We start from the raw sequence: 24,809 nt of genomic DNA on the forward strand, positions 1-24,809 counted from the left end.
ACTATATGGTTTTAGTTTATACGTAAGAAAGCCCACCTGGTAGTGGAGACTCGCGACTAAGCTTTAAACTCTTGCGTTCAACCTTGATTCGGAAAAGAATAACGTAAGATCTTAGTCCGAGGAAATTCTCAAATAAATGAGGATGCGTAATGTAATTATGCATGGCTCATATTCTTTTTTTATTAAATAATTAACCCAACTAGGTTCCGTCCCATGAAGTCAAGTAATTAACTACATTGATTCGTTCTCATTAGGGTGTTCTAAACTGCCAGTAAAAATATAATAATCTCCCTTCGTGTAAGCAAGGAAAAGAAAATAATAAAGATTTAAACATCCTATGTTCTCTTTTCTCTCTCTCCCTCTCTCTCTCTCTCTCTCTCTCTCTCTCTCTCTCTCGCGGTCTGCTCTGCTTCTTCGCTTTCTGCTCTGGAGGTCAGCTCTGGCCTCTAAGTCAGCTCTGGCTAAGTTAGCTCTGTGGCGAAGTGACTCCTCTGGCGTGGAACGATTCCTCTGGTGAAAGTGATTCCTCTGGCGAAGTGATTCCTCTGGCGAAGTGATTCCTCTGGCGAGGCGATTCCTCTGGCGAAGCGATTCCTTTGGCGAAGTGATTCCTCTGGCGAGGCAATTCCTCTGGCGAAGTGATTCCTCTGGCGAGGTGATTCCTCTGGCGAAGTGATTCCTCTGGCAATTCCTCTGCTCTGGCCATTTCTCTGCTCTGGCCATTTCCAGGTCTGGGAAGAACGACGGGGACTCCAGTTTCCAAAACCAAAATTCTCCGTCCTTATCTCGCCTCGATTTTCACTCGTATACAGACCTTAATCTCTACCTATGTGAGCATGCTGTGATTATTCACGTTCGTCTACGTTAAAGCTAAAGTTCTCGTCGTTCATCAAGGTTTCAAGTTGTAGGTTCCACAAAAACGTGACTTAACATGCTTTTTGTTTATTCGTTTACAGCCCATAAAACATGATTTCTGCGAGTGTGATTCATGCCGATTAGAGTAGCAACAGAGGTTGAAGGTTACCTTGATATATCGCGTGCTTTGGTCGGGTAAAGAACGATGGTTTCTCTCTCGCTTTTTCGAGCGTCGAGGTGCAAACTGAAAATGAAATGGCTGCTGTTCTTAAGCCGAAAACAGGTGGAAAGAAACATGGCGAGGGGAGGAAAAAATAAGCCGAGTTTTTACCTTATTCAAGTCGGCAGCAAAAATCTCGCTCTACTCCCCTTCGGCAAGGTGTCGAGAGAGATGAAACTTCTTGCTGTTGCTGCTGAAAAAATTCTAAGTGCCGAGAAGAGAAAGGGGTGGCTCAAGGGTTTAGGAGTGAATTTATACTAGGAGCTCGGTTGATATGCACTTGAGTGCTAAAAGGAGGAGCATGGTTGTAGTGTGGCTGAAATGACATGTTAGATGTACTTGGGCATGGCTTGTTGCATGGGGAAAGGTGATGCAACATACCTTTCTCTACCTTTTTCCTTAATTCTTGGATGTGGCAGCCGATAGGGTAGAGAGAGATGTAGGGTGGGCGTGTGATGTGATCTAAAAGAATATGTGATCTAAGTAAAATCCTTCAGTGTTGGTTTCTCTGTATTTGAAATACTGATTTCGTGTTTGCTAAAATCGATAAATGCTAAATTAAATCCGTAGATTTAATTCGTTTGTCATTCTAATACTTAAATTAAATCCGTAGATTTAATTAGCTTCAAAGTCGGAAATAATTCACGACTTAAGTAACAACATGAAATAAACTCCATCTTGATTAATAAATAACACAATTTCGCTAAGTTGGTTATAACTGAGTCATAATAATTCATCGACTCAAACATCATCGTCGCGGTCTTAAACATGCGAAGATAAAAAAAAAAAAAAACATACTGCTAGTGTAGTGACTCTGTCTCCAAAATACGTAATTCAGAAACATAGTTGAAATCATAAGGTGCTTCATTTACTAGCAGATAGATAAATAAAACACGCAATACTGGAATTAAATACTGATAAAAGAGCGGGTTGTTACACCCCCGCACGCAAGACAAGTGTAGTCTTTGCATTTGCGAGTTAAGAAGGAGACGAGAAGTCCAATCCAGTGTATTGGCACTGAAACCTAGTTTCAGTTGAAGGTTTGCTGTGCACCCGCAAGCACAAGCCCAGAGTGTTTGTCAGTGTGTTTAACTGACCGTGGACGTAGGAACTTGTTCCGAACCACGTAAAAATCATTTGTTGTTTATCGCTTTCAGTTTTACATTCTTATCTGTGCACAAACGTTTTCTTAACTGAAACTGATTAATTGCAAAGTGAAACTTTATCTTGACAAAGCGTTAATCACAAAGGTTATTTCTTAAGTTTAATTTTCCGTTGCTAGTGTTATTAGTCTAACTGATAAATTTTCGGATAATCAGTAAGATTCATAACACTTCTCTGTTTACAAAATCTAGACTGAAGCCTTACGTGGATATCAGTTAAAGCTTGGCGCTTAACTAAAGTCAAAATACTGAAGTTATTTCAGTATCAGTCTACAACTCCTTTTAGCTGAAGTTTTCTTTAGTTGCTCACATCAGTCAAACTCTTTCAGTATCAATCGATACTACTTCAGTTATTTACAGAAGAATTTTGAAAAATAGCCTACAAGTGTATTCCCCCTACACCTGTTCAGTGACCCTCTGGGACCCAACATTAAGTATTCTACTTCTTTAATTTTTTCTTTTTTGATAAATTACATAAGTAAATAAAAAAATTCAAAGACCGCACAATGAAGAACTCGAACTCAGGACCACAGGTCATAGACAATTAACCTCCTATCACTAGGCCAAGACACACACACAAGTATTCTTCTTCTTTCTTCGTTCTAATTTTGCTTTCTTTTAAATGAAAGTCGGTATGAATCATAGAGAATCATAACATATGTAGCTATGTTGTTTGGATTTTGTAACGTGAGTGAAAAATAGATACATATATATAGGATAGAGCTCTATGGAAACCATCAAAAATTCGAAGAACGAAGACCAAATCCTGTGCGTCAATTTTGGTATATCCAAGGGTGATGATTCATCTGGTGAAGATTTGATATTTTCGTTAATTATGATAGATATAGGCAATCAAATTTTTTATTTATGGAATACTCTTATTTTCATCCTAGTGTTCGCAGAAAATACTAATGAACATACTAATGTTCGTTGATATGTTCGTAAAAAAACAAATGAATATACTAATGTTCGTCGATATTTTCGTAAAAAATAAATGAACATACTAATGTTCGTCGATATTTTCGTAGGAAAACAAATGAACATAATAATGTTCACATATTATGTTCATTGACAGATCAGGTCCCAGAACAGGAAGTTTTGGAATTTCTGGGATTTATTCAACGTGATCCCATATTTCAGTGGATTTAATTAACCAATATTTAATTACATAAAAAATAAAATCAGGAAATTATATGAACCGTTAGATTAAGTAAGATTGACGCACATGATTTGGTCTTTATTCTCTATGTTGGGGAGTGGTCTCCATAGAAGCTGACCATATATATATATATATATATATATATATATATATAGGAATGGGATCATATAGATCCCAATGCTTATAATAGATCCCTAGATCCAAATCTTGACCACACATTTATGACATGTGGTCATCAAGATGGTGACACGTGGCAAGGAGCTTCCAAGCATTCCAAGGCAAAATCTGGAGGGGTAAAATTGGAATGTAATTTTCAGATTTAATAATTAAAAAATATATATATATTTTTAGATTTTCTCAAAATAGATATATTTTAGATGCATATAGTTTCACACAAAGATGCATAAAGTTTTCACATGAAATGCATAACTTTGAACAGAAAAATGCATTTAATTTTTCCAGTTTTGGTATTTTCACCACCCCACCCCATACCACCCCCCAATCCAGCCCACACCACCCCCCAACCCTCCCCATTACCACCCCCCAAAAATAGGCATGTTTCACATGCATATAAAATCAAACAAAAATGCATAAAGTTTTCACATAAAAATGCATTAAATTATACAAAAAATGCATTTCATTTTAATAAATCTGGTAGTTTCGCCACCCCACCCCCACCCCACCCACCCCCCCACCCCCAAAAAATTTTTTTTTTTTTCAAAAACTGATTTTCTGATTGCTGGCCCACCCCCACCCCCCCAATTTTTTTTTTTTAAAAAACTGATTTTCAAAAAAAAAAATTGGGGGGTGGGGTGGGGGAGTCAGTGGTCAGAAAATCAATTTTTGAGAAAATAAAAAAATAAAATAAAAAAAATTTTGGTGGGTGGGTGGGTGGGGGGTGGGGGGTAGGGGTGGATCAGTGGTCAGAAAATCAGTTTTAAAAAAAAAAAATTGGGGGTGGGTGGGGGTGGGGTTCTGGGGTGGGGTGGGGTTCAGGGGTGTGGGGGGTGGGGTTGGGGTGGGGTGAAATCTTATGCATTTTTATATGAAAGTTCATGCATTCTCGTATGAAACTTTATGCATCTAAAATATACCTATTTTGAGAAAATCTATTTTTTTTTTAATTTCGAAAATTTTATTCCAATTTTACCCCTCTCCAGATTTTGCCTTGAAATGCCTTGCCACGTGTCACCATCTTGATGCGCCACATGTCATAAATGTGTGGTCTAGATTTGGATCTACGGATCTATTATAAACATAGGGATCCACCGGAACCCAACCCTATATATATATATATATATATATATATATATCAAAAGATCAAGATTTCAATTTGAAATCAATTTGAAATTGATTTTAAAATTGAATGACAATTTAGTAGTTATAATAAAATTGAATGTTTATTTATAAACTATATTTGTTCCTTTTATTTCTCTTTTTTTTATTTTCTTATTATTTTCTTCTAAAATTATGAAATTTGACTAATTACAAAATATTCAATACGCATATCAAATTAAAGATCACAATGTTGTGCCCAAAAATATCACATTTGTAACAAAAAGTAACAAGAACACGAAAAAGGCTTCGAAATGTTGAATTTGGTATTGCTTTAATAAAAGACTTTGATAGTGAATGATCAATGATAGTCGATGATTTTACACTAGGATTTTACATGTATTTATAGGCAAATAACTGTGAATTCTAGTAGGAGAAAGACTCATATTTGAGTTATACTCGAACTAAGCTTCCTCGTATATATCTTCGTGTATTCGTTGTAATCTTGGATTTAGACTTGGTTGGCTGCGGACATCAGGCTCTTTCGAGATAAGATCGTCTCCGTGAATTTTGGCTAATTCCGTTAAAGGCAGCGCTGTTTGAGGGTGGACAACGCTGTTTTGGGCTCGGCAGCGCTGTTCTTCGAAAATCTCTCTCTTTCTTCGTTATTTTCCTCCGATATTCCTGGAATGCATATTTTTATCCTCACCACTCAATAAGAGCTTTAATTTGATATATTTTGTATGAATATTTGATTTAAAATATAAAATTATATTTATTTAAAGATTAAAATTTTCAAAAATTATCTCCTTTAATCTTTTTTGAATAAATCTATTTTTCAATTTTTTTTTAACGTTTTCAATTATGTTTTTATGAGAAAGATTTATATGTGATAATTCCCACTTTTCATAATATCAGTTTTATTACAATGAATTCTTTTTTTTTTTAATATTCAACTCAAATATATTCAGTTAATTTTTTTAATTATATTTATAAATATGATAATTGAATTGATATCAGTTTTATATAAATATAAAAATATAAAAAAATGTTTTCCCTGTATTACACGAAGTGAAAATGCTAGTAGTGTATTAATCTCCTGATGGATTTCAAAAGTAGCGAACTAGATCAATAAGTATATAAAAGATGAGTTTTTCCTCCATTTTTTTAATCTTCTCTCTCTCTCTCTCTCTCTCTCTCTCTCTCTCTCTCTTTTCTTTCACCAATTTTTTCATTATTTTTATCTCTATTTTTTATATAATTTAATTCTTTTCTAAACATCATCAAATTTGATTTATTAAAAAATATTTAATATGCAACTTAAATTTAAGTTTGTGACAAAATTTAATATATTGTAAAAATCATCAAAAATGAATTTAAAATGAGTAAGCTATGAAAACTTTAAAATAGTTATTTTTTTCTCTCTTTGTTACAATTTTTTATTTATGTTTGCAAATGAAACTATTTAATGATTTATTATGATGTGTAATATTAATTTTCTTTATCAAATGATTTAAAATTATTTAACAACTATAATTTTCATTACATTTTATACAGAGTTTAAAATTTACATTTTTAAATTCAAAATTTATTAAGTAATTGATGTATATTATTTTATTTATTTGTAAAACATATTTAGCATTTATTTATATTTTAATTCTATTTAATATTTATAACTTATTTATTTAAGGGTTAAAGTACAAATGCCCTCCTAAACAAGACACCCCTAGAGCGTATCCATCCCCATTCTCGATGTTGGCCCAAATAAACCCCCAGAGTCAATAAAAAGGGTACATTTAAACCCAGGATCTAAACGGCCGTCTAACGCCGTTAACTTGCTGGGTTTAAATGTACCTTTTTTATAGACTCTGGGGGTTTATTTAAGCCAACATCGAGAATGGGGGGTATACTCCTTCACCCTCTCAGCAAAACCCTCTGGCACCGCCGCGTGCGCCGCCCCGCCCCGCCCTTCTCTTCTCTGCGACGACCTCACTTATGCCAGTGGACTTCCCTTGGATTTGGATAATCTCAACTCTCTTGCAACTCGTCGATTACTGCGATTGCCATCGACCTAAGCCGATGCAGAGGACGTGAGTGACAGACGAGGCGGCGACAGACGGCTCTGGGCTCGCCGGCGTGCCGCGCCCAACTGCTTTCCGCCGTCTGCGTAGCGCCTCAGATCAGAGATGCCTCTGTCTCTCGGTGACATTCCCACCGACTCGGGCTTGGAGTCCGGCGTGAGAGGGCAGATGATTCGCTTGTTTCGGGCGGTGGGCTTTGACGCCGGAGCGGGAGCAACTACTAGCGAAGATCTCGCGTGGACAGACCTCTATGTGGCGGCAACGACACCGTTGTGAGCACTGGCGAGGAAAATGGTCCCTCTTCGTTTTTCTCGTCCCACCGCACCGATGTTGAGAGAGGGAGTGTCCGTGAACGGGAAATGACCGGCGAGGAAGCGTGACAATCTTTCTCCGGCGTGGCATCGAATGTGGCGGCGACGAGAATCGAAAGAAGGCGGCGACTACTGCTTAAAAGGTGGGCCCCACGAGAAAATTAAAAAAAAAATACAAATTTAAGTTAACGGTGTTAGACGGCCGTTAAGAGTCTAGGTTTAAATATACCCTTTTTATTGACTCTGGGGGTTTATATGGGCCAACATCGAGAATGGGGAGGGATACGTTCTAGGGGTGTCTTGTTTAGGGGGCATTTGTACCTTAACCCTTTATTTAAACACGTCGTTTAAAATTTTACTGTTCGTCGTGCATCGCATGAATGGGCATACTAATTCTTATAATTCCTCAAAAAATTGAAAATAAGATGTCAATTTTGTGATCCAAAGAATGTGTCAAGAGCTCTCACTCACTCGAAATGAATATTAAAATTAACATACAATTCAAATACTCTATCGGTTCCACCTAAGTTGATGATTTTTTTTTTTCAATATAAAATTTAAGAAATTAGTGTTTAATATTTTAAGTGTGTGTAAATAAAGTGAAAAAGTCACAAAGATTCATTTCAATTTATTCTATATAAGAAATTGAACAACTTAGTTAGAACGACCCAAAACGAAATATTAATGAAGTTAATTGAAATCGATGAAGTATATTTGAAGCTTTAATCATTGTTTTTTGTAACTCAAGAAGTGGGACTCATAATTATTGGGTACCATATTTGGAACTGTAATTCCAAAAAAAGAAAGCCTATAATTATATCGACACTATCCACTTTCCTGCGAAAATGAAAAAGCGAAGATCGCAGAAAAGAAAAGGTCGGGACTTAAACTGATGGCTGCCCTTCTGTAATACATGAGCACAACCAACAAACAGCAGGGACTTTGATTATAGTGATGGAAGCCGAAATAGAAGCAAAGACAAGTGTTGCAAGGCATACAAAGCCTGTGATTTGAAGCTGCTCGGCCGTCTTCTTCAAATAACTTCAAGGAAAACAATGCCCACAAAAATCAGCACCTACCTGAAACACATAACAATTTCCTCCTGTGCATTCTTAACTACCAATTTTACAACTTGAAATTTAGGTGTCAATGTCATCGAAATGAATTGGGAACTTCAAGGAAAACTTGAAACAACAAACATTTAAATATGCCGATAACTCCCATGGTGTTTTGTGTTTAGAAACAACAGGGGCTCCTTCACCCTCTTATGTAGTGTCATTTCACAAGTCATATAAACAGTGCTTGTGGATGGATCTGGAGATGCCAACAAGCAGGATATGACACCACAAGAATTTTAATCAACACTTAATTTGCTCTACCAAGATTTGCCTCCAAAGTATATACTCAGTTATAAGCCACCATACCAGAGAGCTCTCTCATGAACTCGGATTGGAATGCCAGCGCTCCATGCCCATATCTCTCTCTTCATCAGTCTAGATTGAGCCATAAGATAAGGAACTGCCTAGCAGGCGGATAAAAACACAATAGTTATATCCTGCTTCTTCATCCAGATTACTTAAAAACGTAACAGGAGTCAAGTTTTCAATCACAAAAATGACATATTAACATAAGTAAAACTTACAACTGTTGAGCAAAACATGGTAACAGAGAAAACTGAAACAATGAAACAAGATATTAGAATAGTTGAAGAGCCAACATATATGTATAGCGATCGATCCTAGGCAGCTATGAATTGAAAAGAAGACAGTGAACATAGGGATGATTCTTCGCATTCAAGAGACAGAATATGAGGAGCAAAGGATAAAAAACACACAAAGTGGATCAAGAAAGCTAACTTGAATTGAATGTTCCCTAGAAGTGGATAGTGCTAAGCATCTCAACAAACAAGTATTCCTCTGCATCAAACTGTAAATGTTTGGGAGGATAAGAGGAAGATAATACATGTAAGTTTGTAACTATAAGTAACCTTGATACATAAAGGGAATTGTTCCCATCACAACGGATTATTTACTAGAATGAAGACTACACTACACGTATTGACAGAAAATGCTAACTGCAAAAGAATTAAAATCATGAGTTATCTTGAGCGCCATCTCTTCTCACAGAAAGCCTTCCCAAACACGGGTTGTTGGTCTGAGAATTATCAAGAATCGCGTAGACACAATACAAGCACAATCCTGCATCACTCAGCCCCAAGCAATTTTCGATGAGCAAGTAAATTGAAACGTGAGAATAAGAAATTGAATACATTTACTGACAAATGAAGCAGCAAAACAGTTGCGTAAAATCTATGATTCTGAGATGAAATTGGAATTTGAGTGTAGTTGTACTGACCGATATAAGCCACAGCAACGCCCGAGAAAGCTCTTCCGATGACCGAGAGCAAATAAAGGCATAAAACCACCTGCCCCAAAACGGAAAAAGGTTTAAGCAGTAATCAATTAATTAGTTAATCAATGAATTAAGAGAGAGAGAGACACCTTGAGGAAGAGGCGCTTGTCGTGGCCGGTGGCGGCGACGCGGAGGACGGACTCGGCGGCGCCGAGGGTGTTGGCGAGGCAGGCGAAGAGGGAGGAGGCGGCGTCTTGGGAGATCTGCCAGTGGAGGGGGTCAACGGGGACGGCGATGTTCATGTGGCGGAAGAGGAGACCGAGGATGGCGAGAGAACAGAGGAGGACGATGAGAACGTCGGCCAAGAGGGAGACGACGCTGGATTGACGGTAGGCGCAGTGGTAGTAGACGAGCGTGCCGCTCATCATGCCCATGGCCGCCCCAACCAACACCATCATTCAACTGCAAACAATTGTCTCTGTTTTCCACATTTCAATATTTTCTTCTTTGGAATCTTATTGTTTTTCAATTAAAATATTACTTTTCAATGTTGCGATCTAATCCAGTAGGAGTTTTAAGTTTAGTTGACGTAATAAAAAAACCAATGTTCATTCGAAAAATAAAATTAAAAAAACCAATGCTAATTTATTTAATATTTAATCTATTTATTTTGTTACCACGCCGTATAGAAAACCGCTAAAAATTGTATTTTCAAAATAATTTTAGTTCTCTTCCAATATCACACATATGCCTACGGGTTATTTCCAAAAAAAAAAAATCTAGGGATATTATTTTTTATCCAATAAAAATAATTGAAACTAAAATGACCCAATATCGCTTAATAAAAGGATTTAATATTTTTTTTGAAAGCCAAAATGATCCAATATTAGTAGTAGTATTTATTGTTATTATTATTATTATGGAATAAATTTGATGTGGTGCATTTTTATTTCATTTTTTCGAGGTGCCTCTAGAAAGTTCTTCCGTTCAACGAAAGTAAGAACTAGTCAATGTTTTTCACTCGAAAAGATTTTTGTGTTTCTGTAATCAAATTCTCATCCAAATAGAAAGTTTGAAGAGCTCTTGCCAACTGAATTGAAGTATTAAAATTAACATACAACTCAATTTTGAATTTAAAAAAAACAGACAACTCAATTTTGTGTAGTGTCATATTTCAAACTAATAATCATTTATTTATTTTTGCCTAAAAAAGAAGTGGTTCGGGATTGTAATTCTACAAAAAAGAAGGGCTCATAATTATTGGCTAGCATTACAAACATTGAATTTGGTCTGAAAATCTGGGTTTACACATAGAACACAGTTGATTGTAGATGAGACAAACACTATGCATTTTCACATGTGGTGTGGAGATCATTGCTTGCCTGGGCCGACCTGCGAACGCGAAAAGGTTGGCAGTTATGAAAAATGCTACGGTTTCAAATTACTATTTCTTACTTGTTGGAAGATAAACTAATTATCAAGCACGAGCACAATCAACACGATTAAGGAGCAAAGACAAGTGCTGCATGACATACTGCGGATGGCTTTTGAAGCCTACGAGTCGAAGGTGCTCGAGCAACAGAAGAAGCAGCAGCAGCTGCAGCTACGCGTATTCTGCAAAACGTTTAAAGGAATTAATATAAGGTGGTGGCAAAGACCAAATACCTTCAAGAAAAACAATATCAGCACCTTTTATGTACATCTATGTAAACATCTGTCTCATCAACAATTTCCTCCTGTATGACACCATGAATTTAGTGTCAATGTCAACATGAATTCTACGAGATGACAACTTCAAGGGAAACTCGAAACAGCCAAAAATTTACCTGCAGAAGTTCTTCAAATACGTCTTCCAAGGTGATTATGCCGATTACTTCTCCATCTTCAGCATCCTCTACAGCATGCATTGAATTATACGTCACAAATCCATTTTGCTCAGGCTTCCCGATGTTGACCACAACAGTATTTGCTTCTCCACCATACTTGTCCAGCAACGGGATTTTCAATTGTGAATCCCCTTTGGTTGAAATTTTCTCTCCAACCAAGGGAAGAAGCTTCTTCTCTTTCTCTCTCACCTTCACTACAGCTGCCATGTGACTGCCGCCCTTCTGAAACTCATTGAGAATATCATACAAGGGCATATCTGCCGGTACTCTGTAGAATAATAGATTGATGTTATGAGTGAAATAAATCGGTCACCCGTGGTAAATATGAAAATATTCAGGGAGATGAAGCACACCTAGGCATTCTCCTGATGGAAACCGAGCTAACTGGAGTCTCTGTTTCAGCTCGTACAGTTAGGAGATTTTTCACCTACATCAGACGATTAAGCAAATGACAATATATACTAATGCAAGCTAATCCAGAACGCGCTCAATAATGGGGGAGTTTAAGCGTACCAGCAGAAGTCCGATAATGTTCTTTGGGTTCCCTGAGTACACAGGAATGCGACTATGACCCCGCGCAAGGATTTTTCCAATAGTTTCCCTGCAGAAAAGAGCATGCAAGAACATTATCAGGGATAAAATAAAATTTATTCCTGAGTAATAATCTAAGAAAAGTGTTTTATTTATGCTAGGGAATTGTGCGTGTGTGTGTGTGAGATAGAGAGAGAGAGAGAAGGTTGAACAGGGGTATGCTTAGGTAAAATAAACCCTCATAGGATCATACTCACCAATTCAGTTTTGTATTCACATCAAGGGAAAACGTCGATTCAATGGGTGTCATTGCCTCTTCAGCTGTCTGTGCATGTATAAAAATAACCCATTTTATCATCACAATTGCAATGTAAAAGTTACATACCTAATTCAGATGTTAATTAATGTTTCTCGCATGCTTCTTCGGTTCTTCCCCTCTTGTTGTAGAACTATGATACAATCTAGATTTTGAAAAATCTGAATCTAAAATTATGTATGTACAGTTAAGAAACAGGCTCAATGCATTTGTAATGGATTGGTTAAATGAAAAAGTGAGTACAGCTAGGAGAAGCTACAAAATTAAAACCACCATGGAAGGACTTCTCGATAATTTAACGCAAGCTCCCATTGAACTCATCAACTGTCTTCTACTATATTAAGTACAGAGCTTTCGTACTTTGAACTGAATGTACTAGAATTACTCCCATTTACATCCCAATAAAAGTTAGGTAACGACGTAGAATAAATGCAAAGTCAAATCAGAAGGCCAGAAATGCAACGACTAAAAGAGACTATCAAGTAAAGGCAAGAGTAAAATGATACAAGATGGACCTTCAGAACTTGAACATACCTTTTCTGTCAAATCTAGTGCTCCATTAATAATTGTTGCTTCGTCATGAGTAAGTTCACCACCTCTGCCTGCCTATTATGACATAAATTAACCAAATTAAAGAAAATATGAAAAAAAAAAATCACCTTTACTTCTTTTCTTTTCTTATTTTGTGTGTGTGTGGGGGGGGGGAGGGGGGGGGGGGTTCCTGGAACAATTTAGAGAATGTCATGGCATGTATCTGTCATTAAACAGTCGATCACGCTTTAGTTAGACTCCACACCTCCTGGCTATGAATAGATACAAGAGCCTTCAATTGAGGTCGCCTAAATAAAGCATCTTGATGGCCCAAGACAGAATCGAGGATCTAAATCACAAAAGAAGTTGAGCATCAAGAAATTAGAACCTCAACTGAACTAAAAACTCATAGAAAGAGAAACAGCAGAATTTTAGTAGACATCAATAATATTTCTCAAGACGTCCTCCCATTCATGAAGTATTACTAGGAAACATATCACAATTGTGCTAAAAATTAGACATCCCTCCACCCTCCCTGATTTCAACAGTTTACACGAGCAAATGTCCAAGTCAGTATCCCATAAACACACAATCGTCTCTGTGTTGTACTATCAGCTGCCAGAGTTACCTTTCCAATAGGGTAAGCAATCGGGTAGCAAATGATCATCAAAATGCGCACGAGCCACACACAATTAGCACCCACAGCCAACCCATATCTAGAGCAAGCTGCTTGAGGGATTATCTATTCAACCACCATAAACGTATGGAGGAGTTAGTCTCAGCAAAGAACTAAGACCAGATGCAGTGAAAAAACAAAGTATACCTCACCAAAAGCCAGAACAAACGTCACTGACAGAATGACAGCAACAACAGGATGAAACAGCTTGTCCAGATATAGTGGCAGAGCCTGCATAGAATCAATACAATAAATCTACTCCTAATGAAGCCATAATTAAAGCGGTCGCCATCACACACGCTGTCGTTCAAAAAGAAGACATCTTAACAGAAAAACTATGCCAAAGAATGAGCTATCATATCGAACTACATATTAGTACTTAATAATTAATATCACAGATATAATCCTTGCTATTTTGATTAGGTTTCTTCACAGCTATGTTTTCTTTTAATCAAGACAAATAGTAGTTAGCAAAAATCACCAACTAACCTCCATGGCAGCAGCATTGCACAGTAGCAGGGTCACAAGAAGTTGGTGCTGCTTCTGAACTACCGGAAAAATAACAGCTGAAAACAATTGTTCAAATCACTAAACAAACTATCTCAACTTGTCACATCAAAACAAAATCACAATCAATTCCAATGACAAAACTCATATTTCTTCAATAAAACATCAATAGAGAGAGAAACAGAGATAACTATACACACACAAATACCAGCTTGTTTCTTCTCCGTGGAGCTGCCGCTCCGCTGCAGTATCTCGAGCTCAACGATTCCCAGAGACATCAAGCCGAGAGTCAAACCGGACATGATTCCGGCGAAGAGAACGAGGAAACACGAAACGCTGGCGTAGACAAACCACCAGGGATCGCCAAATTCGATGTCGTTGGAATCGGCGAAGAACGCTCTCGGCTCCACCATCGCCGCCGCATTCACCGACCAACTCATCACACGCACAAACACACCCAAGCAACAGAAAGTTTTCGCTAAAAAAAGATGCAATAAATAGGAAAAAATTGCACAAGGAAAGCTACTTCGTTTTTAACTCCCTGCTTTTCTATGCGAGAAATTGAAAATAAAAAAGTTGAGAGCGACAGTATAAGAAATTCATAGCTCATGTTTCCAACAGCGCCATACGTTTCTACTACTCCTCCACACTATTGCAAATAAACACATACATAGAATCGGTCAGAGCGAGCAAATGAGAGGTGACGCACGGTAGGCGTGGGGGTGTATCTAGGGAGTTGTAGTTTTGTTATTTTGCGATGCCACGTGTCGAGTTTTCACATAGGTTGCACCGTTGCACGATCTCGAAACCGATCGCCAGCGGCGGCGGTGGTGGTCGGCCGGCTTCTGCTTTTTTGGACGGAGGGGGCAACTGCCGGTCAACCTTTCGACTTGATAGGGATTTTTACAAGTGCAAATATAGACTCATATAGTCCGTCTACCCACCCTTCTTAAATATACACACTGTTGTCCATAACGTGACATCAGCACGTGCGAACTCATGTCTACGAATAATGAGATTCAAGATTCAAATCCATCGTTTCAGCCCCCTCCCCCAAAGTCAATATATATACACACGCACTATTATACTTCATCCCCCAATTATAAATGTCTAATTTTTCATAATAAAATATACTATTATAAATGTCTCGTTCTGTTTTGACAACATATTCTCTCTATATATAATATTTAAATAATTTTTATCAATCTATTTTCTACTAATTATTAATTACTAATATTTTTTTCATTTCAAACTATCATACCCCATCGTATGAAAGTAAATACAATTATCCATATTTATCAATTTTCATATGAACTTTTTCCGGCATATGCCTATAGAGAGGCTCGAGAATTTTACATGGATTAAAATTAAAAGATTAGGAGTAACATTGTATATTATCTATATAATTAGGGTTTTGTTTTTGTGAAAAAATCCTAATGGTGGGGTCAAAGATGCTATTTTTTTACCAAATCTTTTGTTCTATGCAGTTGTTTAATTCTCCAAAACATAAAATGGATAATTTAAACAGCAACAAGCACGACAGTACCAGTATATTAAAAGAAGAAGTTGGATTGTGTGGAACATACCAAAAAAATCCAGTTTTAAATTATTATTGCGTCTTGTTGTATTATGGTATTAGGTCAAGTTTATTCTAATTGTACACCTAAATTATAAATTATGGACAGCTTAAGAAGAAAGATTACAAAAAAGTTGGAACGATTTTGTATTTATCAAAATCAAGTAGGACGATATTGAATAAAGTTACACGTGACTTGTGCAGTTCGTGAGATGTGCTCGTGCTCAAGCAAATATTTAAATCGATTTCAGCCGTATTTTAATTTAATGCGCGTCAAACGATAATTGTGATGTTCTATATTTATTTGATCGTATATTTTACTTGTTGACTAGACTTAGAAATTCGTTCAAAATTATTTAACATGTTTGTCAAATTAAATCAAACCAGCTTCCTACAAATGGTCTGGAGTCAGATTAATTTGTAGCTATATATAGTTTAACATATTCAAATACATAGAGATGAAATTATATATAGAGAGAGAAGTGTGATATAATACACGTCACTTATGATTTTATGAATATCTATCGTAAGTATTGCTAATACATAATTCACGGTAATATTTAATTTAATTCGTATTGGATTTCTCTTATACTTATAAATTACAATCAGCTAGCTTCATGAATTTAAAAATTACATAAAAATCAAATTTTAATTTATTAATTTTATTCATCTATTTGAAGTTGAAGGGGAAAGAACAATCTAGATTTTGAGCTTTTATGTAATTTATAAATTTAACAATATTGATCATAATTTATGAGAGAAAAAAATTAATACGATTATACGAATACATATCACATATATATGGTGTAGTTCATATTACTCATATATACTTATATAAATTTTCTATTTATCTGGCGTGGTCCAATGATTATTATGAAAGTTGGAATTCGCAAAATAGTAATCTTTTAAATTGTTAAAGGTAATCTTTTTAGAACCTAGGTATTATTGAATAGAAAATTTCAAAGCGATTAATCTTTTTTTTTTTTCCTTTGCTCTAAGTAGGTTCCTAGGACTATGTGCATACTGAGTTGGTGAAACTTATTTTAGTTTCGATCCACCTTAATAAATTAAACTTAAATATTGATTATCGGAAGATTGATGGATCTTAGTCAAACCCCTAGTACACAAAACGAGCTCAATAGTTTATCATTTTTCACTTATTTTTAGCTTTACTTATTTTTTTTGAACTCTCGCAATCGAATTTAGATACTAAAGAACGCGCCAAATGTGTGTGTGTGTGTGTGTTTTCAATGCATATTCTTTTAATGTTCAATTTTTTAAATGTTTCCTATGGATGTAAATGATTATATATGTGAATATGTGATCTCGATTTATTGAGATAGGATTTCAAAAATACTAATATATGTAAAAAAAATTACGAGGCTCGTGCTCAGCATGCAAATTTTGTCCATTTTTGATTATTTATTTATTTTTGACTTGCTTGTTTGGCGTATGTTAAGTACGTGTTGGTGGCCTACGTGTTGTACATCAGTTTTAATGTCTTTTATTTTTCGAGATACTGCATGAGTTGTAGTGTTGTGCCAAAAATATCCATGCATATATCCTGATTTGTTACAAATGGCATAAACTATTACTTCTTTTATTTTAATAAATATCTTTTGTTAAATTGAGATGTTTGGTTGTTCACAAAAATATGATATTTTTATTATTTTGATATGTCTATAAATATTATAGTGTTTTTATTTTGTACACATCAATTTATATATTCAAACCATATTCACATATAATATTTACCAAAAGTTCAACCATTTTTTTACCTAATATAAGCTTCTTCCTTTCTCCATTTAAACGCACCTCTCAATAATTTATTAAAATGCATGCCCTCCAAATCACATAGAATTAAGAATGGTTTACAAGTGTGTGTTAGTCAAACGGTGAGGGGTTAATGCCTAATACCAAAAGTCTTGGATTCGAGTCCCTGTGGTGCGACATTTAAATTTCTTTATTTAATACTGTTAATACATAAAAAAAAATGGTTTACAATCATTCTCAAATTCATAGAGTCAAAGAATGGTTTACATCATTACTTCCATTTCACTTATAGTTTACATTGACTAAATTAAAGTATTTATTCAATATTATAATGAAGAAAAACGCACAAGTAACGGTCAAAAAAAAAAACGTAAAATAACCAAGTATATATTCAAGAAAAAAAGATGAATGGGGTCTTATCAAAAGTTCAAAACCTCCTAAAATGAGAACCTAAAATAGAACACAAGGAAAAAGAATGCATCCACTAGAAAAAATATAAATGATCAAACTTTATATTACACCAAGCCAATTATGTTTTTTTTTTGTTTTTGTTTTTTTTTTAGGCGAGGGACACCAAGCCAAAAATTAATCAGATATATTATTGATGTACATTTTACCTTTCCTTTAAACTTAATTTTGGTTGAATTCATAGTACGTTCAAAATTGATAATACACATTGTAACTATCTATATACATATATAAGGATTGAGTTTCGGTACTACCGTGTCCTTAGTTAGTATGTAGTAGTATAAAATCTGAATCATACATTTATATATGTGGCTCGCTAAGAACGCGACATATGACAGAGGACTTCCAAGGCCTTCCAAAGCAAAATTCAATACATATATAATTTTTTTAATCTAATTTTTTTGTTAATGCGCATAATTCAATACAAAAGTACATATATATAAACACAAACATGTATATGTATAACTTTGCACACAAAAATATGCATGATGTCGCCACAATGCAATGCATTTTTTAGTGAAAAATTATATATGTTTAAATTTTTGAGTGAAAATTTTTTCACTGAAAAATTTTTCACTCAAAAATTTAAACATATATAATTTTTCACTAAAAAATGCATTGCATTGTGGCGACATCATGCATATTTTTGTGTGCAAAGTTATACATATTTGTATATATATACACACTAGAACGTCAATTCGTGCATTGCACCAGGACGTACATCAAAACTAAATGACATGTTTAAATAATAAAAAAATATTAAATAAAATTAAAATATAAATAAATGAAAAATATGTTTTAATAATAAAATAAAATAAAATGATCCACATCAATTACTCAATAAAATCTTGAATTTTATTGAATTTGAAAAGTATATTTTCAATTTTGTATAAAGTATAGTGATAATTATAGTTATTAAATAAAGTTTAAATAATTTAATAATGAAAATTGGCATTGCACATTATTATTATTATTATTATTATTATTATTATTAGTATTATTATTATTATTATTATTATTATTATTATTATTAAGTGCCATAATAAATAAATTGATATTTTCATAAACAAATATAAATAAAAAGCTGTAAAATGTTACTGAAGATAAAAAAATAAAATATTTTTAATTTTATTTTTTCATTTTAAATTCGTTTTTGATGGGTTTTTTATACCATATTAAATATCTTTTCATGGACTTAAATTTAAGATGTAGTATATTAAGTATTTTTTTCATGAATTAAATTTGATTATGTTTAGAAAAAAATTAAAGAAAAAAATAGAGAGAAAAATAGTGAAAAAATTAGTGAAAGAAGAGAGAAAAAGGGAGGGAAAAAACTCCTCTTTTATAGTATAGTATATAGATATGTGCGTTTTTGTGTTTATATATATGTGCATATTTGTATTCAATTATATGCATATATATAATTCAGGCGACAAGAGGTACTTGACGGGATGCTTAGTGCAATTCATTTTTGTGTAAATATGCATTTTTAGGAGCCCCTTCTCCACATTGGGCTCTTTGCACTCGGACTCTTAAATTTAATTTTTTCATTTCATCTTTAAGTTTAATATATTTTTCAATTAAATTAAATATTTAATTTAACAATATAAGTTTCATTTAAATGCAAATTTAACAGTACATTGATTAAAAATTTAAATTACATTAAACTAAAATAAAAGCGTAAATTAATCTATTACGACGTTTGACATCCTCAATCTTCTTCAAGTGAAATGTACGACAACTTGTCGGGATTCATTTACGATATATCTTTGTTAATGAGGATGGAGTCGGCGAGGTCCCGTTGTTTGGGAGAAATACCCATGACTTTCACCATGTTTTCCATGGCCCATCTGCTTTGTTTTGCTTGGATGACGACTTTGCCGTCTTCTTTCCTTTTCCTCTGTCTCTATTCGTCGCCTTTTGGCTTTGGGGCCTCGTTGAGATACTCGGCTCGCTAGAAATCATCGTGTAGCGATCGTCTGATCCCTTCGAAAGTTTGGCAGAGTGAACATCCTCGCCAATGGATGCGAATTTTTGAGATTCGGGAGCACATGCCAAGCAGGGGGATATTTGAATACACCCCCATGCTCGGAGGCATACAACTGTTGCGCTTGATCAATGGTGTTGGGTGGTCGTTGCTCGTTGTACTTGGCAACGATGCCTCCCCATAAACGATAGCCTTTTGATCGGCTCCCTTCACGACGTTAAGTGTGGTCTCGGCATACAAGTTACATATGAGCATCATCTCGGCTAGAGTGTAGCCACATCTTTGTTTCATCGTCGTCGAAGCCGGCATGGCGAGTATCTCCTCCACGTTATTGTTTGCCGTAAAATTAGCGTTCAAGTTAATTCCCTCAAGAACCATCGTAGGCGCGATGTTTGGTTCTTAAAAGAACGACAAGAAGCCTACGTGAAACAAATTGGGATCACCCGGAGATGGATTTTGGGGGTGGTTGTTCTACCAATTTTCCCAATTATCCTCCATTTTTTCTAGCACAATAAACTATGAAAGGAAAATTAATTGAAATAGAACGAAGAGATGAAGAGGAAGAAGAAAGTAGCGCGAAATTTGAAGTGTATTTATGGAAGAACAAAGTATAATAATAATAGTAAAAAAAATAACATAGTCGTTGCAACGACTATATCACAAGGGAAAAATGATCTGCCAATTTTCAACAATTTTGATTGTTCTAGGTTTTTTTTTTTTTTTTCATGCAATATTTCTATTGGACTGTGCATTGCAAGCACCCTTTTCTCTCTCTTCTTGAGGCTGGGGCGGAAAAGCAAGTCAGGAGCGCATCCCCCAGGGTGCAACATCGGCGAGAGGCTCGTGCGAGCCGGGCACGCGCTCGCTCCGCGAACCCCATTGCAGATGCTCTAAAGACACGGTATTATCAAAACCAATTATATATATATATATATATATATATATATATATATATATTCAATGCCCACGTTTATAATGCAATGTTTTTATGGTTTCTTTGTTCTAGTTTAACTATAATGCAGTAAGTTGAAAGGTTTTGATGTATTTGAATGGAATTCCCCCCCCCCCCCCGCCCCCCCACTTGTTTCTTTAATTGTTCTAGTTTACTAATAGGGTTAGTTTAATAGGGTGGCTGCTGCCTCAAAAGTCCTATGCCTTTTAGGTAAATCCACTATTATAATATAGGGAGATAGAAACAGTTTGAATTTTTTTCATATAACTAACAACAAAACTTGGTCAATATATTAATATTTCAAGCATTAACCACTACCGTAAAAAAATAAAAATATTAATGGTGGCCGAAGTTGATTTTTATTTAGACATATTTCTTTGGGAAAATATGAATGCAAAGGATTGAAAATTAATTATGTAGCTTTAACTTGCATAACTATATAAATAATGTATACACACAGTTTAGTATCAATGCAGAAGCAACTGGAGCATATTGGACCACAAGATCAGGAATACGATGAAAAGACATGCAATTTAAAGCAATGATAGATATAATATTTTCTACTTAGAACTCATCAAGACGAAATAATTATATATTCACAAAAACAACCAACTCTTCAAATTTGGTAGTTCTATTAAAATCCAATTAACGATATTTTAGATTAATTTTTGGGTAATCGAATCAAAACATAGAAGGCAATTTCTTCAAAATGCTTCCTCCCTCCTATATATATATATATATATATATATATATATATATGACAAATCAGAAATTGTTGGATATATATAGGGTTGGGTTAATATAGAAACTCTCCTTAAAATAGAAATTAAGAACTAATATCATTTATTTATGTTCTAAAATTAACGGCTGTTATTCTTTTAGTTAAGTTGTAAAATCTTATTTTCTATTGTTGCACAGTTTAATGTTTGTTGTTGCATGAATAGTGTAAATATATAGTGGATAAAATTTTAATTTTTTTCTCAAACAATTATACGAATGATTGTTGCATGGTATGATATTCGTAGCTCCAGAAAAAGGCGGCTAAGAACATCTTCAGCCAAGCCAAAGAGAATGGGCGGCTAAGAACATTTTATCCTAGATATAATTACATGAAAATGAGAATAATGTGTTCTACTTCTATCTATAATATGAGAAGAAAAGGGAAGAAAATAAAATTTATAAATAATATTGCAATAGTAAAATTAATAAATTAAAGTTCATTTCATGATCTTCGTTAAAGATTTATATTGCATATTTTATCCTATATATAATTACATGAAATCTATATCTTTATCTTTATATATATAAAAAGCAAAGTAAATGTCAATAAATTCAATTTGAAGGGTAAATTTGGAATTGAAAATTTTTGCATAAATTCATTATTGAAAATGTTGAGCCACGTTTCCCACAAAAAAACTGCCGTGTATTTTGATGTTTAATTTCTTTTAACTTTATTTGTTTCTTATTTCTCTATCTTTTTTATTTATTATATTTTGATTATTATATTATACATTTAGATTTATCTAATGTATATATTTTATTAATGGAACAAAATAAAATTAATATCAAAAGACATCAAATTACAAATTATAGTTTATTTTATGAAGGAAATTACAAAACGATGGCATTACAAAAGAATTATGTGAATGTTCTTTAAAATAATTATAATAGTAATATATTTATATATGGTTTGTATTTTTTATTTATTATTATTTTAATCTATAAATTTAAAAATTAAATTTTAATCTTATTATATTTTAAAAATATAATCTATGTGCATACTATAATATATATTATGAAAATGGAAAAGTGTGTGAATTGTCATTTTACTATAAAATTAGAAGAAGGAATAATTTGTTTTAAAATATGTTTAATATTGTAAAATATCTATTAATATATTACTTAAAAAATGCAAGCTCTCAATAAACAAATCAAATTATTTTGTCACGTATGAACTATTTAGTTTCAATTTATTATGCTTTCTCTTGATTGCACAATTTTTTTTTTTTTTTGTATAATTTTCTTTGGGATCAAATATGCAATATTTACTTATGTATTTTAAACAAAAGATCATGAATAACCTTTAATTTGATACATGAAAAGTATAATTCAATTTAACAAGTAATTTATGACCGTTTAAGATTTGTATATATTAATTAATTTTTTTTTAGTTTTTAATTATTTTTCTCGAATTTGAGACAACTGACATGCTTAAACATTTTTAAAAATATTTTTTCTTTTTTTTTTCATTATTTTCTTATTTATGACATTTTGATTTTCGTAGTATATGTAGTTCTATTTATTTTACATGGAAAAATTGTTAAATATGACGCAATGTCATTATTATAAGAAGATAATATTTTATATTAGTATAATTTATGTCAAGAATAAAATCATAACGTTGTCACTTTACAAAAGATTGTCTACGAATATTTTAAATATAATAATACGTGCATCCTTTTTTGTTGAATTGATTAATCATTTGGTTAAATCAATAAATATTAGAATAATTATAAGTTAATAAAATTAATTACGAGCAACTAAATTTAAAAGGGTATTATTGGTCAATCATTTAGTAGTTAATTTGCTGAAATAAGTTGAAAATGAGTGAATTTCAAAGTGAAATAAAGAAAGGTATGTGTAAATTATTAACACAAAACAAAAAAAATCTAAGATATATTATAAGATATTATTATTTTCTTAATTTTGATTTTAATTTTTAATATTTATGTAATCATCAAATGAATTAAAAATATAGTCAAGATTAAATAATCCAATTTTAATTGTATAAAAAGTTATAAGAGATAAAGAAAATCATATGTTAACTTTGAATTTGTTCAAAATTATTGTCACTTTCTAAATATTACATTTTTTTAATTAATGTATGTATTTTTTTGTATCCATACAATTATCTTTGATAAGTAATAAATTAAATTCTAATATCTTTACGTGTCTATTAATATTTCAAAAATATGTGTTGAAATATAGCATGTCAGAGATCAATATGCTTAATAGCAAATATTTTCATCCCATAAATTGTAAAGATATTTGGTGAAATCATAGTTTTACTGAATAAATTCTTGGTCCAAAGTTTGAAATTATAGGTTGATTGTTTTTTAATTGATCTTTTTTTCACAGCAAGTTCGTAATGTTACATAGCAATTCATAGACAACTTATCTGATTTGATAAATTTTATTTGTATTGTTATAGCAACTCCATATATAAATGATATTATATCTATGTATAGACACATGTTATATTTTTGTATATATTACATTGATCACTTTACAAATAGTAATAAATTTGGTATCAAATTTTAATTTTATTTGTTTATATTACTCACTTCATCCCAATTCAATGAGCCACGAGACTTGGACACAAATTTGAATAAACAGATAGCTCATAATAAAATAAGAAAGAAAAAAGTAACTTTTAGGGTATATTTGTCAAAAAAGTAGAAGAGATAATGAAGATATTATTTTTTAAATGAAAAGATAGATAATTATTTATGGGTCACAATAACATTTGATGTAAATAATGAGTTGAGTAAGCGTGTTAATTATTTATTGATTTTTCATTTTAGAAAGTGACATATTAAATTAAACGTCCGAATAAGAAAATATGATACTATATCAAATTTGAACGAGAATATTAATAATTATAAAACATATACACATTTTACGCGAATTTAAAATCACAATCACCGCGCATAGCGCGGGTGATATACTAGTATATATAAAAAGCAAAATAAATGTAATTTCTTTCAATTTGAAGGACATAATTGGAATTGAAGTGAAAATTTATAAAGCAAAAAAACTGCCAATCATTTCCACAAACTACAAAATCGTGCATTATCTCTCTTTTTATTTTTTTAATGAAGCTTCTTTATATATATATAAACAAACTCAACAATCTTAACTTTTTCTTTTTTTTTATTTCTCTGTCTTTTTTATATATGATATATATTTTGATTATTATATTATACATTTAGATTATTTAGAATATAAAATTTATTAATATAAAAAAATATTACTATCAAAAGACTTAAAATTGCAAATTATAGTTTATTTTATGAAGAAAATTACAAAGAGACCGCATTGTAAAAGAATTGTATATAAATATTCTTTAAAATAAGAATAATTTAAATATATATGGTTTGTATTTTATTTTTAATTATTATTTTAAATCT

General features: G+C 33.0%; 3 protein-coding genes across 5 annotated transcripts; all 3 read right to left on the reverse strand.

Annotated features, from left to right (window-relative positions):
* Positions 1–7,754: 7,754 nt before the first annotated feature.
* Positions 7,755–9,047, reverse strand: LOC131016200 (uncharacterized). The gene is made up of 3 exons (XM_057944836.1): positions 8,921–9,047; positions 8,489–8,586; positions 7,755–8,105 (listed from the first exon to the last, which is right to left on the reverse strand). Exons 1-3 carry the CDS (start codon positions 9,026–9,028, stop codon positions 7,949–7,951), a joined length of 363 nt encoding a protein of 120 aa, XP_057800819.1. The 5' UTR covers positions 9,029–9,047; the 3' UTR covers positions 7,755–7,948.
* On the reverse strand, positions 8,903–10,029 carry LOC131016199 (reticulon-like protein B23). Of its 2 annotated transcripts, XM_057944835.1 has the most exons (3): positions 9,566–10,029; positions 9,420–9,489; positions 8,903–9,262 (listed from the first exon to the last, which is right to left on the reverse strand). In XM_057944835.1, exons 1-3 carry the CDS (start codon positions 9,872–9,874, stop codon positions 9,156–9,158), a joined length of 486 nt encoding a protein of 161 aa, XP_057800818.1. In that variant the 5' UTR covers positions 9,875–10,029; the 3' UTR covers positions 8,903–9,155. The 2 variants fall into 2 exon arrangements, with proteins under 2 accessions (XP_057800818.1, XP_057800817.1); XM_057944834.1 differs by having other exon boundaries at positions 8,903–9,489; positions 9,566–9,975.
* Positions 10,030–10,586: 557 nt separating this feature from the next.
* LOC131016198 (DUF21 domain-containing protein At4g14240) lies at positions 10,587–14,897 on the reverse strand. 2 transcript variants are annotated; one of them, XM_057944833.1, is made up of 13 exons: positions 14,072–14,897; positions 13,846–13,922; positions 13,504–13,587; positions 13,309–13,422; positions 12,946–13,029; positions 12,684–12,755; positions 12,091–12,158; positions 11,816–11,903; positions 11,656–11,729; positions 11,243–11,570; positions 11,106–11,152; positions 10,952–11,030; positions 10,587–10,808 (listed from the first exon to the last, which is right to left on the reverse strand). In XM_057944833.1, the coding sequence occupies exons 1-13, from the start codon at positions 14,301–14,303 to the stop codon at positions 10,788–10,790; spliced, it is 1,368 nt and encodes a 455-aa protein (XP_057800816.1). In that variant the 5' UTR covers positions 14,304–14,897; the 3' UTR covers positions 10,587–10,787. The 2 variants fall into 2 exon arrangements, with proteins under 2 accessions (XP_057800816.1, XP_057800815.1); XM_057944832.1 differs by having other exon boundaries at positions 10,587–11,030; positions 14,072–14,895.
* Positions 14,898–24,809: the final 9,912 nt, after the last annotated feature.

Source organism: Salvia miltiorrhiza, chromosome 3 (assembly GCF_028751815.1).
Source record: "Salvia miltiorrhiza cultivar Shanhuang (shh) chromosome 3, IMPLAD_Smil_shh, whole genome shotgun sequence".
Taxonomy (NCBI): Eukaryota; Viridiplantae; Streptophyta; class Magnoliopsida; order Lamiales; family Lamiaceae; genus Salvia; species Salvia miltiorrhiza.

Excerpts from the sequence above, each read along its gene's own strand:
- LOC131016200 (XM_057944836.1), bottom strand. The coding sequence starts at position 9,028 with ATGTATTATCTTCCTCTTATCCTCCCAAACATTTACAGTTTGATGCAG. Across the intron at positions 8,587-8,920 it reads CTAGGGAACATTCAATTCAA|GCAGTTCCTTATCTTATGGC; the intron begins GTTAGCTTTCTT and ends TCCGCCTGCTAG. Across the intron at positions 8,106-8,488 it reads GTTCATGAGAGAGCTCTCTG|TTATTTGAAGAAGACGGCCG; the intron begins GTATGGTGGCTT and ends TTTTCCTTGAAG.
- LOC131016198 (XM_057944832.1), bottom strand. The coding sequence starts at position 14,303 with ATGAGTTGGTCGGTGAATGCGGCGGCGATGGTGGAGCCGAGAGCGTTC. Across the intron at positions 13,588-13,845 it reads GCAATGCTGCTGCCATGGAG|GCTCTGCCACTATATCTGGA; the intron begins GTTAGTTGGTGA and ends GATTCTATGCAG. Across the intron at positions 13,030-13,308 it reads TTGCTTACCCTATTGGAAAG|ATCCTCGATTCTGTCTTGGG; the intron begins GTAACTCTGGCA and ends TTTGTGATTTAG.
- LOC131016199 (XM_057944834.1), bottom strand. The coding sequence starts at position 9,874 with ATGATGGTGTTGGTTGGGGCGGCCATGGGCATGATGAGCGGCACGCTC. Across the intron at positions 9,490-9,565 it reads ACAAGCGCCTCTTCCTCAAG|GTGGTTTTATGCCTTTATTT; the intron begins GTGTCTCTCTCT and ends GTTTTGGGGCAG.